Here is a 17,468-nt window from a genome sequence, read left to right as displayed (position 1 = left end):
ACAGCTTTCTTCGCTTCTTGCTTCGCTTTTCTATACCTTTCACCATTTTCATCGGTCCTATCCTTGTATAAGGCTTTACAACATTCCTTCTTAGCCTTCACCTTTGTTTGTACCTCCTCATTCCACCACCAAGATTCCTTTTGGTGTGGGGCAAAACCTTTGGACTCTCCTAATACCTCTTTTGCTACTTTTCGAATACAACTAGCCATGGAATCCCACATTTGGCTAGCTTCCCTCTCTCTATCCCACACACACTGGGTGATTACTTTCTCTTTGAAAATGACTTGTTTTTCTTCTTTTAGATTCCACCATCTAGTCCTTGGGCACTTCCAAGTCTTGTTCTTTTGTCTCACTCTTTTGATATGTACATCCATCACCAACAAGCGATGTTGATTAGCCACGCTCTCTCCTGGTATAACTTTGCAATCCTTACAAGTTATACGATCTCCTTTCCTCATTAGGAGAAAATCTATTTGTGTTTTTGACGACCCACTCTTGTAGGTGATCACATGTTCTTCTCTCTTCTTAAAGAAGGTGTTGGCTAAGAAGAGATCATATACCATTGCAAAATCCAAGATAGCTTCCCCATCCTCGTTTCTCTCCCCAAAACCATGGCCACCATGGAAACCTCCATAGTTGCCTGTCTCCCTGCCCACGTGTCCATTTAAATCTCCTCCTATAAATAACTTCTCCGTCTGAGCAATTCCTTGCACCAAGTCTCCAAGGTCTTCCCAAAATTTCTCCTTCGAACTCTTATCCAACCCTACTTGAGGTGCGTACGCACTAATCACATTGATAAGTTCTTGTCCTATTACAATCTTGATTGCCATGATTCTATCTCCTACCCTCTTGACATCTACAACATCTTGTGTCAAGGTCTTGTCCATGATGATGCCAACACCTTTTCTCGTTCTATTTGTGCCCGAATACCAAAGTTTAAACCCTGAGTTTTCTAGATCCTTTGCCTTACTACCAACCCACTTAGTTTCTTGTAGGCACATAATATTTATCCTTCTCCTCACCATAACTTCCACTACTTCCATAGATTTTCCCGTTAAGGTTCCTATATTCCACGTTCCTAAACGCATTTTGCTCTCTTGAACTCTACCCTTCTGTCCTAGCTTCTTCACCCTCCCCCGTCTAATAAGATCAAAGTACTTCTTTTGTGTGTCCCGTGTAAAGTTGATAGGAGCATATGCTCCCAAACAATTTTGAGTGGAGTCGTTCGAAAAGAAGTTTCTATGGCCCCCTTGCTCATTTAACACTGCATCCGGGTGCCGATGGAGATACAGCGACCCTTGCTCATTTATCACTGTGCTCGGGCCACACAGCGCGCCACTTACGGGTGACGCCCTAGCTTTAGCGCGATTTTGTTCTGGATTCATTTTCATAAGGATTCGACGTGATCATGGAGTGCCGGCTGTCGACTACCTGACGCCCTCCCCCTCCTCCTTTATCCGGGCTTGGGACCGGCAATGTAAGATACATAGGCGGAGTTCTACGTTGAAAACAATGTTAGCATAAAATTCACCTTTCTCCCACCCCCACCCACTTTTCATGTCTCTATTTTTGCTCTTGCTCCTCCGGCGATAATTGCATAGCGTGTAAGGATTATTGGTACATCTGAACTCAACTATATATTCTTAGCTGTTTTAATTCATGCAAAAAGATTAAAACTTGAATACAAATGAATAAGCACATTGCTTTGGTCAATTGGCCGGACTTGAATACAAAGGAATGAGCCAATTGGGTATTGATGGATGGGCCAATTGGGGCTGGAATCCGTAAATCACAAGATCCCCATCACTATAAAATAATCCAAACAATCTAGCAATGTAAAATAGCCCGACAGATAAGACCCACCCATTATGTGAAAAATATCAAAATGGTCCAACTCTACATCTACAATAGTTGGCCATTGCATATGTTCAAATAGAGGAAAATCTTAGGTAGGGCGCATGACTATGTCATCTGTACGATGCCTTTCACAACTAAGCATAAGATAACATTTGTAACCCATTGTCCGTGGAAAATTCTAGCTTCCGCACATCCAAACCACGTGCATGCGGCCGTACCAACACGCCCCCTGTATTTGGTCTCACGTACCTTACACTTGTCATTGTTTATTGGAATAGAACCACCACGTGACGGTAAACCTGTTCCAAAGTATCATGCTTTGTATACAGAGGTCAGGCATCAGTTTGTCCCCCACTGTCCGTACCATAGTTTATGGCACCTCACCTTCCCAAAGACCTGTCGCCATTCAGAACATTGACATTAGCCAATGTATAATAGAAAGAAAGAAACCTCGTAAAAATTTGAAGCTGCCTACAAGTTTCACCGTTGGCACAAGTTGCTAAAGCAAAACACAACACCACCAAAGGTTAAAAAGCAAAACAGTGATGCTTTAAATGCAGAAGCAGCAGTACATAGTGTGCCATTGGTACAAACTAGGAAATATAACAACGAAGAAATTACATTAAAAAAGGAAGAAAATTTGACGTGCTGTGTAATGTACATGTAGAAGCTCCAAAATACATTCCTCAGCCATTGACAGAGCGTTATACACAATCTTGAAGAAAGCCGCCGAAACCTTTTTTTGTTTTTTTTGTTTTTCTTTAATTTCTTCATTTACCTTCTCTCTTGTAAACATGAAGCGACCAGAAACATTGGCGCGTCATAAAACTTCTATTTATTCCCATCGTGCTTGTGCTCCTGTACAAGCAAACAACTCTCGACACCTGCATGATATGTGGGAGAGCTCAGCAAGCACGTGGCTCCGGCACAGACAACCGCCTCGTGACTGGTCCACAATTTCCTGAGACTTTCAAGGATGCGAAAAGGCATGATAACCTAGCTATCATGGGGCTGACTTTCACCATTTTGGGAACAATTGCCAACTGCTTATGAGCAGTGTCGTCGTAAGTTCCATGGTACCCTTCAAGATCATCTTTGGTAATTAAAACTGCATCTCCTGAGGGAGAACATGCTGCGGTAGTTGATCCACATCTGCTGTATTCTTGAACAGCCTGCCAAGAAACAGCAGAAAATGGTGATTGAGGTTGTACGAGAATGGGAATTAATAAAATCAGTCGGCAACGAATGACAGAAGATTCCAGATTATAACAAAATGCATACATACAAAAGAGAACTACAACACATACCTTCCATTGTGAGGGGGCTAGCAGCACACGTGGTCTTCTAGACCGGACATAGTCTAGGGCTGCAGATGGTGTCATGTTCTTGTATTTCACCTGCAGAAAGCAAATCAATTCAATCCTATAATGTCCTAGAGGTTGACAAGGGCTCATCATCAGTAACTCTTCAGCTAACGCAACCAGCAACCTTTGAAAAGCAGGAGATAGTTACCAAATAGCAAAGCACGATAGTTGTGCTCCTTCCCCGACCAGCTTTACAGTGCACATAAGTAATTTCACCACAGGATGCATTCTCTGTGTTCGGGAACCAAGGTTAAATAATTAAATTAACAGTTCTACAAATGAAAGCTAATAAATTACAAACTAGCAAAATATTGAAGTTGAATAAGATCCTCACTGTGAATGAATTCTACAGCCCTGTCAATATCAACAAATGAAGGAGCAAATAGATAATCTCGCGTGGGAATTACAAGATGGTCAATCCCATGGGCCTGAAAACCATCAAACATCTTAAACGAATAAGTACGGTCCAGATTGAGAAGATTTAAATGCACTTCACTCTTCTTATTGGCAGGATAATAAAACATCTCAAAACAAATAGAAAGAATCATTCTAGTTTCAAATCCTAATCTGGGGGTTCCCTATCTCATATGTTAGATCAAATAAAGGTGATTTCAAACCTGCCCTTATTTAGACATTTAAAAACATATTTTCGTTAGAGGAAAAAAACTTGAAATAATGATTTCGTTACATCATATTATCCAAGGACAAGAACCAAGAAAAAAAATATTTATATTTCCAACATGGTAGTAGCAATTCACAACCATATGGTGCAGAGAAGTAACGCACACGATACAAGGATGTCGGAACCAAAGTTTCGTAAGGTTCATTGAGAGTGATAACACCACCAACACCTAGCCGCTTCAACTGGGGAACGTCTTTGGGAAATGGAACCGCACCGAGGAGAACAAACTGAAAGAACAGCACCACGTATCCATTAAAAACCACGGAATGAGCAAAGAAATACATTTTACCAAACAAGTACACCTCTTACAACAAATCAAAGACGATATTCATACATATACCCGGTCTATTCAAATATGTAATAGCAACATGCAAGAATCCTTTTTTGTGTAGTCCTGAAAACATCAAAATTTCAAAATTTTTCTTATCCCGAATTTCGATTGATTGCCAAGAAAGTGAGAAAACTGATTGAAACAACAAATAATTCTGAAAAGGAAAGCAACAAATCCCTATAATAAGCCACATATCTTTGATTCTCCGATCCCATACAAAATTCTTGCAAAATTGATCAATTTCAAAACTTGTTTCTTCTTTCGAAACCAACTTTCTCAGAAACCAAACAAATCGTAGCTACATAACAAAGATATATAAATTATAATCCACAAAAAAAAACAAAAAAAAAAAGAAATCAATTTTCCTACAATTTCTAGGTCAACAAACAGAGGATTAACAAACCCAACCACAAAAATATATAAATTGAACAAAATCGAGAAAGAAAAACCTGGTCAACTTCATCCCACCATCTGAACTCAGCTTCCATCTTGTTCCGCAGCACATTATACAACAGGGTCGGGTAAAAGAGGATCCGCGCCCCGGCTCCTACGAGTGCTCGCTTGGCGTCGTCAACCCCAACTATCTGCCTCCCGTAAAGGCCGTCGTTCCGATCGCAATCCCACTCCACCTCCAGTTCCTCGATCTTCATTTCGCACACACAACAAACACCCCTAACCACCAGATCCAAATTTAATGAGAAAACACAAAAGGTAAGAAAATCCCCAAAAAGATTCCGAATTTCAGAATCCCTAATTCGCAATTGGGATATAAATTTCCGAATAAAAAAACAAAAAAAAAATTTACATACCTGGGGAACCAAGGAGCGAAATTGCAATGAACCGGCAAATTGGGGGCCGATCCCGAATGGAAAATTAGGGTTTTTGGGGGTGGGAAAACGGAAATTAGGGAAATTAGAGAGGTGGGCTTCTAAATTTGGGGAGTTAGAGAAAGAGTGTGCACTGTTTAACTTTAGATGCCAAGGAATTGGATTTTGTATGCGAATAATTTCTGGTAACTGAAATAGGAAATTGTAAATAGTCAAAATCTGGGAAATAGAGGTTGGTAGTGGTTATAAATCGGGGCTGGAGTTGGGAGTTTATTATGTTAAATGCCATTGGAAGGTTATATGTCTGACGGTGACTGGTGGGTGATCCGAATTGTTAGTCAAAAGGATAAGTCTTAAAGTGGTTAGTTAATAAAGGAAAAGATGGGTTAATTTGGCGCCCTTTGGTAGCAAAAAGTAAATAAATCGATGGAAGCATGACCAAGAAAGTTGTTAAGGAATAAGTGATGTATTTCTTTGTTTGCTTAACTTAATCTCCAAGTTAGTAAGTTTTTTTTTTGTTTTGATTTCAAGCTTTAAGAGTGTAATAGCGTGTTTCGACGTGGATTTGACTTTCATCATTGATAATGAGTTGCATTTTAAATAATCTTGTAATCAACGTTTGTGCTTGAAGAAATTGATCTTGAAAAAAACAGAAGCTATAGTACTATACTCTTTAAATATTGAAAGAGGTTCCGCGTTTCAGGTCGTATTTCGGCATTCCCTCCCCTAAGTCTTTGTTGTAGTATTTTCTGAAGTGTTGTTCTTAGATTTTATTAGTAATGTGAAGTGGGCAGTAGAAAAAAGACTGCAAAGAGGGAGCTTCAAGTTCAACCGTGAACCATGCATATGAAGGGTAGCTAGGTAGGGTTACATTTTGTTGATACGAGAGTAGTGGTCCCCCGTTTCTCAGAGGGGATCCAACAATTTGTCGAACAATTTGTCTCAAAAGTAAAGAAAGTGGGAGTTTTCGGATGCAAAGTAGGTGGCACATGAATCTCATTCACTTCGGAAACACAGAAATTGCACTTCAAAACTAAACCCCAACAGAAATTTTTTATTACTTTTTAATAAATCGCAAGGAGTCAAAATGCAGTTTCAAGTAGGTTATTGTATAACTCACAAGTTGGAGTTCATTATAAAACCAATTGGTAACATTGGAATAACTCAATTACTTATAAGTGTATACAAGTCTTTTCTTTATCCGATGTAGAATTAATACTTTCAACATGTCTCGTCACATGTGATGAATTTTCAAGCCTAGTACGTGGACAATACAAATTGGTGACGTGAAGTATATATGGTCGTTAAGCTTCACAAGCAGGACAACCTACTCTAATACTCTGAAGAGATTTTTTTTTTTTTTTTTCCATAGACATCATGAAGGATTAGTCAAACTACTCTGAAGAAGTATATATGTGCCTCATCCAACATAATCCTTTTGGATCGACAAATAAAAAACATAATCATTTTGGATTTAATTGGTTAGATGGATATTTTATGTTGTAACAGATACCATCTGTTCCATATCTTCAAAACTCTGTCTGACTTCTATGCACACACTGATTGAGTGATTAGTTGATCACAATTTGGACTGGTTGCTGGTCAATTCTTGATTAATTAGTTGAATAAACCCTAATTACCCAGATTGTTCTGTTTGTTTTAGGCCCTAGCCATGTTGCATTAGCCCAGTCCAAATATTGTAATGAAAGTTCTGAACAAGTACAATTTTGGGCCCTTAAAATTCACTCTCATTTCAGAGTCCAAATTTGCTGTTTTCCATCTCAAAACACCTCCAAAAGATCCAAACCAAAAGACCCAAGTTATGTATTTTGACATCTTTTCATGTACATGGATGTTTTGGGAGGGACATTCGAACTTAAAACCTTTTAATATATAAATAAATAATTCCAACCATACGTGAGTTATAAGTACCTGACAACTGATATAATTTTGAGAGTTGTCTAGTTGTGTTTCCTTCCACTCCATAAATGTAAATGAATCAAGATCTTAGAGCAATCGGAGAATTGGCATAAATTCCCACCCCAACTGAGCACAAGCACATGAGATACAGGTGAGTTTTAGGTTTGCCAATTTAGAAGTCTATCCACCTGGTTTCACACAATTAGTTTTTTTTTATCCCCAACATCCCTTGCATTCCAAAATAATTCATAGGAATGATATTATTTATTGTCACAAAAAATCTTGATGCTTACCTAATATTCACATGCTGCCTTGAATCCTTCTTTTTTTTCTTTTACTTTTTATATTGTTGGGTATTAACAGTATTTAAAATATCGGTATCATTGGAAATATTAATATGTAAATTTATGAAAATATCGATAGATATAATATGAAAAAATTACACATAGAGTATACTTTTAATACTTAATTTTATATTGAGACAACACTTTTTAAATATTTCAAGGAGAGGCAAACAATAATAAATGTTAAAGATAACATCATTTGTTTTTTTTTTCTTTGAAGTTTAACTTACGAAAATAGCCCTTATTTTTTGTATCTTTTCACACTTCTCTATCCATCATTGGAGTTGTTCGTGCCACCTAGGTGCCTTGTTTTTCGAGGTTTAAAGAGATGATGTAGTATGTGCAGGTTGGGCATCTACAACTTTTTGCCGTGAGAATGAGCTTTCCATCATTAGTTGAGGTTAACTAGTACAAAAAGCTAAAACAATTATATTTACACTTGGGAAGGAGATTTTAGAAAACGTATTTCAGATTTATTTGTTTCATCAAGTACATAAAATATGCTCTCAAATTTTTTAAAAGGATAAAAAAATCGATCCAAGTAAACAAAAGACCAAATTAGAAAACAAGCGTCAATCTTATATTCTTATACATTTGGACATTGTTCAATGAACTCTCAAAAGATTGAACACGTGATGGAGCCTGCACAAGAGAAATTAAATTAATACATAGTGATTAATTTAAGTTGAAGGAGGATGTTAATTAACTTTGAACTTAATTTGATTGATAAAAAAAAAGTAAATTCTTTGGAACTTACAAATACCAAGAATCAATCTAACCCAACCCAACACAAACTAGGCTTCCCCATTTACTAATTCTTTTAAAACTATACAAACTGGTTCTATTATAAAATATATAAAACTAGTTCAATTTCGTGCTCCACGATGCTCTCGATTCTTCCGTAACCCTCACCTCCATCACATGAATAGGAAAGTTGCATTTTTTTAAAGTAAAAAAAAGTATACAAAACTGATTTTACATGTATTTGAAATTGATTATGCAAAAATGGTCGAAGACGGTTTGAACTGATTTTGCAAAAATGGTTGAAGGCAGGTTAAACTAATTCTGCAAAAACAGTCGATGACGGATTAAACTGATTCTGCAAAAATAGTCGAAGACGGGTTGAACTGATTCTGCAAATGGTCGATGACGGGTTGAACTGATTATTAAAAAATGGTCGATGACGGGTTGAACTGATTCTGCAAAAATAATCAAGGACGGGTTGAACTGATTTTACAAATGATTGAGGATGGGTTGAACTGATTCTTCAAAAATGGTCGAAGACGAGTTCAACTAAGTTTGCAAAAATGATCGAGGACGAGTTGAACTGATTATGCAAAAATAGTTGAAGACAGGTTGTACTAATTCTGCAAATGGTCGAGGATGAGTTGAACTGATTATGCAAAAATTGTCAAAGATAGATTAAACTGATTATGCAAAAATAGTCAATGACTGATTGAACTGATTACAGTAATAAATGATACAAACTTATTCTAAATATAGTTTCAAAACTAATTCTGCAGAAATAGTCGAAGATAGGTTGAGCTTATGACACATATTAATTTTGTTGGAGTTTTGAAAGCTGGATTCTATTGAAAGCCTAAAATTTTAGGAGTATGGTTAGTATTTTAAAATATTGTTTTCATGTTTTTTGGCTGGGCTTCAATTGTTTTTATGTTTTTGTCTCTCCTTGACATGTTTAAAAACTAGTGGAGTTTCTTGAAATATAGTAAATTTTTTCGTCTCTATATATAAAGCTCCCATATAATATTGTCTTCGATGGAAATAATGAAAATTGGCTCAAAAATTTGTAAATTTAAAATGAAACTTTAGAGAATGTCAAAAGATAGTTTGTCAATATTTAACCGATATGTCGTAAATATCGACCAAATTTGTCGATGTTATCCGAAATTCAAGAGTTTTTCTGATTTTTTCAAAATACCGACCGTATCAAGGAAACTGCAAATAATAGGCATCGCAAATGAATAGGGAAAAATTGGTGCTTAAATTCTTGTGGCCAAGATTTTTATAAATAAAACTAATTTGCAGGGCTTCCACTTATAGTGAGACAGTTGAATTTGGTACCATAGAAGCTAGCTGCCATCCAATAGTAGAGCACGCGCTTGCCTTTTGATTCATGTTCTCACCATGAATCCCTTTTTGTTCCACACTGCATGTTCAATATTATGCCGACAATAGTGCAAACTTATCTACCTCAGTTGAATAGAGGGCTGGATATGTTAAGGATTCAGGTGTATACCATACATTGGTGCGCACTAGAAGTCTAGAAAACTCCCGTGCTCTTCACGCAACCAAGCAAATGATCCCAACTCACTTCAAGATCAACTGGGAATGAAGAACCTGATATGCTCAAGCTAGGTTAAAACTTAAAAGCCATAGATTACTCTATAGATTGGGATCTAGTTTAAGTGATAGGAGTATGAGCAGTTGTGCCATTTAGAAATGCGTTAAACCATCGCATATTTGGCGTAAACCGTAACATTTAGCGTTTTAAAGAAAATATTGGTTACGTTTCATTTGTATGACATTTTATAAAAATAAAAATAAAAAAATTATATCTTAGCATCATTTGATTTTGGACTAATCTCACCTGGTGAAAACTGTCAGAATCAGATAATTTTACCAAAATATCTGGTGTTTTAGACACCGAGAAAGAGTAAATGAATAGAGTGAAGTAAATATTATCATCTGAATAATAAGTTTGAGCCTGGCTACAATACAAGGCTACAAATTCATTAGGTATCTGAACTTTGTCCCATCCCATCTAATCAATGGCTAAAAAGATCAAGCTACGTGTACTGATTCATAATATTATGAGCCACCCAAAATGTTTATTTCCTTCTCAATTCTGCTTTCTGTCAATGATTAGGACCTAAATCATATCATTACACAAGCTCATATAGACTAATTTACCCCTGCTCATTTATATTGGTCGGTTTACTAATGGACCAGCCTACTGACCAGAACTTCTCTGTCACCAAAAGAAACTGACCAGCCTGTTCTATCACCATGAAATTGAATGATGATAACACTTAATCACTCACTCATAACATAAGTCAACATATGTACAGTGGAATGTAACAACCAGAACATTAAAACAAAAACTAAAACATTAATAAAAAATATATATAATTAAAACAGTTTTGTCCCATGGGAAATGTCATTGCAACAACAGTATCTTGATTATGATCATTTTTATTTTACAGTAATATTATTATAATAATATATACCTTGATCACGAACACTTTCATGTGAACAAAAATGTCACGCAGTGGTATCTCAAAGGCAACAATACATTTTACTGTCGTTCAAGACCAAATATATTTGGACAACTTTACAAGTAAACCCAGCAAATAAGCACTAGTGTGTTTTCTCCACTAAAAAACATGGAGAAATGGTGGTGGTTTCTTGCACTTCTCCTACTGATTGCCATCCCCACGGAAGCTGGGATTAATGTGGGCGGAGGAGTTGGTGTCAATGTCGGCCCTATTGGCGGCGGCGGTGTCTGGATTGGTGGAGGAATCAATAATGGAAACGGGAATCCCCCGGTCCCGTCTGGTTCTTCTCCTTCAGGCCTCGAGAGAGCTTTCACCGCCCTCCAGGCGTGGAAATCCGCCATCTCCGACGACCCATCGAAGATTCTAGACTCATGGGTCGGCCCGAATGTGTGTTCTTACAAAGGGGTTTTCTGCTCACCTGATTCTCAAGAAGTTACGGGCATAGATCTCAACCACGCCAATCTCAAGGGCAATCTCGTCCAAGAGCTCTCTTTACTCTCTCAACTCTCTCTCATCCACCTCAACAGCAACAGATTCTCCGGCCAAATCCCCGAAACTCTCCGAGACCTCACCGCCCTCCAAGAACTCGACCTCAGCAACAACGACTTCTCCGGCGGCTTCCCAACGGTCACATTACAAATTCCGAACCTCATCTACCTCGACCTCCGATACAACAGCTTCTCCGGCACCATCCCGGGCGAACTCTTCAACCAAAAACTCGACGCGATCTTCCTCAACAACAACAATTTCGAAGGCGAAATCCCCGAGAGTTTAGGAAACTCCCAAGCCTCCGTCATCAATTTCGCAAACAACCAGTTCACCGGAAACCTCCCGGCCAGCTTCGGCTTCATGGGGACGAAACTGAAAGAGATTTTGTTCCTCAACAACCGGTTAACCGGCTGCATTCCCGAAGGAGTCGGGATCTTCACAGACGTTAAGGTGTTCGATGCAAGCTATAATTCCCTGATGGGTCATCTTCCCGACACGATTTCTTGCCTGGAAGAAATCGAAGTTCTGAACTTGGCGCACAACGAGCTGTCGGGGGTGCTGCCGGACTTGGTGTGTTCGTTGAAAAGCCTGGAGAATCTGACCGTTGCTTACAATTTCTTTTCTGGGTTTAGTCAGGAATGTACGAAGTTGCCTGACCGGAATGTGTGGTTTGATTTCTCCCTGAATTGCATTCCCGGGCGGAACATGCAGCGGCCGCAGCCGGAATGCTCTCTGATTCCGGGCGGCGGGTTGAATTGCCTGAGAATTCCGGGGTCCAAGCCTCTGGTCTGTGGGTCCCGCTACCCATCGTCTTCTCCATAAGGAGATTTCAGAGCTTAATTTCTGTAACATCCAGACAAATGTTTTGTTAACAAAGATTCCCAGAAGTACTATTTTAAAAAGCAGATTTCATGATTAGCTTTGGATTTGAGCAATGGAAGAATCGTGAGCAGAAACAGTGGGATATATAAAATGGTTTGATTCTGTTTGTCATGTGACATTCTTATGGAATTTATGTGATACCTTTTTGTGCCGCACTCCCATGTATGTTTATCGGCTTGTGTCACGTGACTTCATCTCAACTTTTGAAAATCTTGTTTTGGCATTTCCAATCCAGTGCTCATATAATTAAAAGCCTTCGTCTTTGTCTTTGCCGTTGTTGAACAAACATATCTGAGAACTTGAATGTTTCTACCTAGTTGTCGTAACCAGCAAAAGCACTTCTAATTCCGTCTGGACAGAAAACTTAAAAGCGCTTATGGATTGTATAAGCACTTTATGAAGAAGCAAGCACGTCCAAGTATTTTTTTAAAGTGCACTTAAGTTTTTCAATAGAAGTTGATAATAGTGTTTGAAGCGCTAAAAGTGTTTTCTTCAGACGCATTCATAAACAAGTCTTTAAGTTTTGCACAAAAAATGGTAGGATCATTCGCGTGCGCACTTGGCTAGATCATCTCTACACGAGTGTGCGACTGTTCCTGGCACGAGTGTTTGCACCAACTTATCCCAATCAAATGAAACAGGGCATATGCGACTCTAAATCATGCTGTCTTTCATACCACTTGAAAAGATGAATACAAATACAAGGCTTATCCGGATTGGATTGGCTTACCGCCGGATTAGTAAAGGAACGATGGCAACCAATTTTAATCACTGTGGCAATTGAACTTAAGGGAAAATACAAGAATGTAATTATATTACAGACAATTGCTGAATGTTGGTAATTTGCTAGGCAATGTAATACATTGGGTTTGGAAGTTTAAAGGATCGTTGAGCAATTGCAAAACCCACCAAATCACTCCATTGATCTCCCGAGCTCCCATGAATTCGATAACCTTCATTTATCAAGTCCGATCTCTTCTGGGATTTGAAGACCGTGGCAAGTGTTCCTTGATCAGAAGGTCCTCTGTATCATTAACGGATTAACCAAACATCAACAGTCTTTACTACCAAGTTACGAAGAAAGACAAGGAAAGAAATGAAGTTAGCGCAATGTACCTCAGCAGCAGCCTCTCCCAATTGTTGTAACCTGCAAATAGAAGGTTTTTCGCGGTGGCATTTCTCTGATATTCGCTCCGCCCAGTTAACAGAAAAATCTTGAAACCCAACCGCTCAAGCTGACTGTATAGATTTAAACTTGCTGGGAGAGCAGGGGCCTCAGCCAACTCCACCCACTCATCGAAAGATGCTTCATCGAACGTCTCTGATCTATGTCCAAAAGAATGTAGACCCAGTCAAATTTCATCGTATGGAAAACTTATCAATTAAGACAACTAAAAACATTGATGTATTCTAAGAATCCTGCATAACTCACTCTAGTTAAAGGAACATAAACCAGACCTATACCGGCTAAGAGTGACGTTGGGAAATCGAAAATTACAAAGAAAAACAGAGAGTTTTCAGTTGAACTCTCATTGCTACGATGGAGGTTAGAGGACTTGAAGGCAGTGAACAATGTGATGATTATGCAACCCCAGTTTGTCAAAGAAAAAAAAAAAACTGGAATCTGCAGCATAAATGTGTTCTGTATAACACAATAAGATTGTTTACCTTACCCATACTTCAGCTATATGTTCCCTTTCCCCTTACCCCGTGTAAATTAGAGAAAAAAACAAAAAAAAACAAAAAAAAAAACACCCCGATAAGTTTTGTATGACTTATCTATCCACTAGTTTTGCTCTAATTGATTTGAAGTTGTTAAATTTCCTATAGTGCCCTTCCCTCATTACCACATCTGTTAAGTTTTCCACTAAAGTATTGGGTTTAAAGTGTTTTCTCCAAATCCTAAACCCTATAATGTTACCAAATTGCTAAAAGTTACTTCCTTCTCACTCTAAATTGCTAAAAGTCACACTGTTTCTTCCCATTTAGACCTTCACTCTGCCTTGTCACAAGTCACAATGTGCAAGGTATCACTTTGGCACAAACCAAATTATGTGGACCATAAACTAAAAAGTTATATGCAGCATCATCACTTATAAGTTAACAAACCAAATGATCAACAAACAAACAAACCAAAATGAAGGCTACAAAGAATGCCCTGTAACAAAGTAGAAAATCCATTGAGTCTATCATTTGCATTAGTCGCCCTTATCACGTGACATGAGTGTTACCGATACTAAAAAATATATTTGCAAACTGCAGAGGTATGACATTCTCTCCTAATAAAGGCTCTCTTATGCATGAATCTAAACTTCTAAATTCTATAAACATACAATTTCACAATCAAAATCCAATCATTCCATATTTCCTCATCAAAATTGGCCATTTGTCATTAGCTAAATGCAAAGCTTAAAATTAGATCAAGATCATCACACTTTCTGCTTTTGGGTGGGGCCTACACCCTAGTATGCATTAGGTGGCGGCCTCCCATTAGCTAATCCCACCTGCCAATGACGAATCAATCACGTGTATATTCCACAACAACCACAAAAGGCCCAACATTCCTAACCCACAACAATTTAATCTGCAGTAAAAATAAAACCAATCAAAGCAAATCGGACGGTTGTGATCGACTGGAGCTTACCCGAATCCATGTGCCTGATAGTAGGGCAAATTCGAAAGCAGAGTCTCATCGATGTCGAACACCCACGCGTCCTTCCCATCGCCGCCTATCGTCACCCCCTTCGCGAAGCTCAGCGAGAAATTCGCGACGGCCGCCGAATCGGACGGGTACCGGGCGCCGGTCATGTAGTTCTGGACGAACCCGACACACCTGGACGGAATGTTGGACCAGGTCCCGGCGTCGTTGGTCTCGACGGAGAATCTCCAGCTGTCGCAGAAGAGGCTGTCGTCGGAGGCGTAGACGCGGTGTCGTTTCTTCGGCATTTGGATGATGGATTGGGATGATAAGGACGTGGGGATTGCGAGGAGGGTGATGAGGAGGAGGAGGAGAGGGCGATGGCGGACGGAGGCCATTGATTTTGCTGAACCCAGAAAGATCTTTGCGGGAATCGGAAAGAGCTTTCTGGTTTCGGATTGAGAATCGAGAGGGAGGGATGAGGGAGAGACTCCGAGAGCTTCTTTTTCTAAACGATAAACTGTTTTGTTTTGTTTTGTTTTTTCTTTTATATTTTGGGGGGTTTTGTCTGGTTCTTTTATGATTGTTATCCATACAATCTCTTTTTATTTGTCTTATATTTTTTTAATTTTCGACTGTCGGATTAGATGAATTAAAGAAAATCAAATGACATAAATTAGCAAAGAGTATGAAAAAAATAAAAATAAATGTGTGGATAACACCTCTTTTATCCGAACCCGAGAGTTTTTACGTACAAATTTTACCGCATTTTAGTTTGGTTTTTAATTTTTCGGTAAAAACTATAATTATTTTACATCAATTTTTATAAAAACAATTAATTTTGGTTTCATCACCAGAAAGCAATCAAATTTTAGAAAATAAATCACATTCACAGGTTTTATAAAATGAACATTTGTTACTCACAACAAAGTATAATAAGTCATGATAGTGCATATATCCGATGCATTCATGAAGGTGAACCTAGTACCTCGAGACCAATACAATCATGCGAAATGGTTTTTCTCTTTAGTTGGGTAGTACTTTCCTTTTTGTTTTTGCCATTTTATTGGATAAATAGTTAGTAATTTATGTTAACAAATCTTAGAGTTTTGAGAGAGATTGTGTATTTCTTCAATATTTCACTGTATTAATTAATATTATCACATCACTTGTTTATATATAAATACATCTCCATATAACTAACTCATCTACTACACTTGTGACACATGGCACACATCTAATACATAACACTTGGCACAATCCTAAGCTAATCTCTATAGCCTAACATTCCCTCTCAATCTTATGGAGGTGAGAATCGAGCATAAGATTGGAACAATGGACATTGAACTGAGAAGAGACAAACTACAAGAAAATTGTGCCTTGTTGAACACATTCTCGCACAAAGTGGCAGTCAACTTCAATATGCTTTGCTTTGGAGTGTAACACATGATTAGTAGCCAATGCCATGGCAGAAATATTGTCACATTGTAGTAGGGGAATAGATGAACTAGAAAGATGCATATCCTTGAGTAGCTGTTGAATCCACACTACTTTAGCAATGGTAGTAGCCATTGCTTGATATTCAGCTTCTGTAGAGAACCGACTTACTGTATGTTGTTTCTTAGAACTCCAAGAAACCGGATTAGAGCCTAAAAACACAACAAAACCAATGGTTGAATGCCTATCATTCAGGTCACCAGCCTAATCAGCATATGTGTATGCCTTAATATCTATGGAACCAGGTCTAAAACATAGTCTGAGACTAATGGTACCTCGAAAATACCTCAAAATCCATTTTACAGCAACACAATGATCTTTAGAAGGGGAATGCATGAACTGACACACTTGATTAACTAAATACGCAATGTTTGGCTATGTGAAGGTGAGGTACTGTAATGCTCCAAATATGCTTTTGTAAAGACTATGATCCAAAACAGAAGAGCTACCATGATTTAGTAACTTGTGATTAGGATGACAAGAAGTGATGCAAGGCTTGCAATGAAGCATATCGGTTTTTTGCAAAAGATTTGTAATATACTTGGACTGATGAACAAAGATACCTTGAGCTTGATATTCAATCTGTAAGCCAAGGAAATAGTGCAACAGACCAAGATCCTTCATATCAAATTTTTTGGTCAATTGACTGATCATAGCTTGAACATGACTCTCAACATTCCCAATTAAAATTATATCATCAACATACAAAATGAGAACAACAATGGACTAGCCAGTAGACTTCACAAACAATGATGGATCGGCATATGAGGATTGAAACCCCAAAGATAAAATAAACTTGGTAAATATCTCATTCCAAGCTCTCGGAGCTTGTTTTAAGCCATAAAGAGACCTTTGAAGTTTACAAATATACTCAGGGTGATCAACATCCACAAAGCCTTGTGGTTGAGCCATAAAGACTTCTTTGTCAAGAAAGCCATGTAAGAAAACGTTTTTGACATCCATTTGTTTCAGTTTCCACACTTTTGAAGCAGCTAGAGATAACATAAGCCTCACTGTAGTAGGTTTAACTACAGGGCTAAATGTTTCATAGTAAATCAAGGCCAGCTTCCTGAGAGAACCCCTTAGCCATTAATCGGGCTTTATAGCGAGCAACCGAACCATCATGACGCTATTTAACTTTATATATCCATTTAAACCCTAACACATTTTTATTAGGAGGAAGTGGAACTAAACTCCAAGTGCCCTGTTGAACTAAGGCATCCATCTTCTCTTGCATAATTGTTTTCCAGTGAACAACTTTAGAAGCTGCAGAGTAGGACTGAGGCTCTCTAACAGAGGAATCTTCTTGCACATGAGCATTGAAAACTTGCTTCTTCT

The 17,468-nt window shown here is 38.2% G+C and overlaps 3 protein-coding genes across 4 annotated transcripts; 1 reads left to right on the top strand and 2 right to left on the bottom strand.

Moving 5' to 3' along the window:
* Positions 1–1,638: 1,638 nt before the first annotated feature.
* LOC103415839 (phosphatidylglycerophosphate phosphatase PTPMT2-like) lies at positions 1,639–5,389 on the bottom strand. 2 transcript variants are annotated; one of them, XR_001787613.3, is made up of 8 exons: positions 5,044–5,333; positions 4,684–4,906; positions 4,008–4,130; positions 3,556–3,649; positions 3,370–3,452; positions 3,165–3,254; positions 2,636–3,029; positions 1,639–2,253 (listed from the first exon to the last, which is right to left on the bottom strand). XR_001787613.3 is itself a non-coding variant. In XM_008354124.4 (7 exons), exons 2-7 carry the CDS (start codon positions 4,882–4,884, stop codon positions 2,763–2,765), a joined length of 858 nt encoding a protein of 285 aa, XP_008352346.3. In that variant the 5' UTR covers positions 4,885–4,906; positions 5,044–5,389; the 3' UTR covers positions 2,385–2,762. The 2 variants fall into 2 exon arrangements, 1 of the variants encoding a protein (XP_008352346.3); XM_008354124.4 differs by lacking the exon at positions 1,639–2,253 and having other exon boundaries at positions 2,385–3,029; positions 5,044–5,389.
* A 5,087-nt stretch (positions 5,390–10,476) lies between these two features.
* Positions 10,477–12,150, top strand: LOC103431529 (leucine-rich repeat extensin-like protein 6). Its single transcript, XM_008369694.4, has one exon. The coding sequence runs from the start codon at positions 10,733–10,735 to the stop codon at positions 11,933–11,935; it is 1,203 nt and encodes a 400-aa protein (XP_008367916.3). The 5' UTR covers positions 10,477–10,732; the 3' UTR covers positions 11,936–12,150.
* Positions 12,151–12,642: 492 nt separating this feature from the next.
* On the bottom strand, positions 12,643–15,296 carry LOC103431530 (acid phosphatase 1-like). The gene is made up of 3 exons (XM_008369695.4): positions 14,640–15,296; positions 13,112–13,321; positions 12,643–13,019 (listed from the first exon to the last, which is right to left on the bottom strand). The coding sequence occupies exons 1-3, from the start codon at positions 15,029–15,031 to the stop codon at positions 12,842–12,844; spliced, it is 780 nt and encodes a 259-aa protein (XP_008367917.1). The 5' UTR covers positions 15,032–15,296; the 3' UTR covers positions 12,643–12,841.
* Between the last annotated feature and the right edge of the window lie 2,172 nt (positions 15,297–17,468).

This window comes from Malus domestica, chromosome 15 (assembly GCF_042453785.1).
Source record: "Malus domestica chromosome 15, GDT2T_hap1".
In the NCBI taxonomy this organism is placed as follows: Eukaryota; Viridiplantae; Streptophyta; class Magnoliopsida; order Rosales; family Rosaceae; genus Malus; species Malus domestica.
Note: the sequence above shows the minus strand (reverse complement) of the source record. Positions and strands in the feature narration are given on the sequence as shown.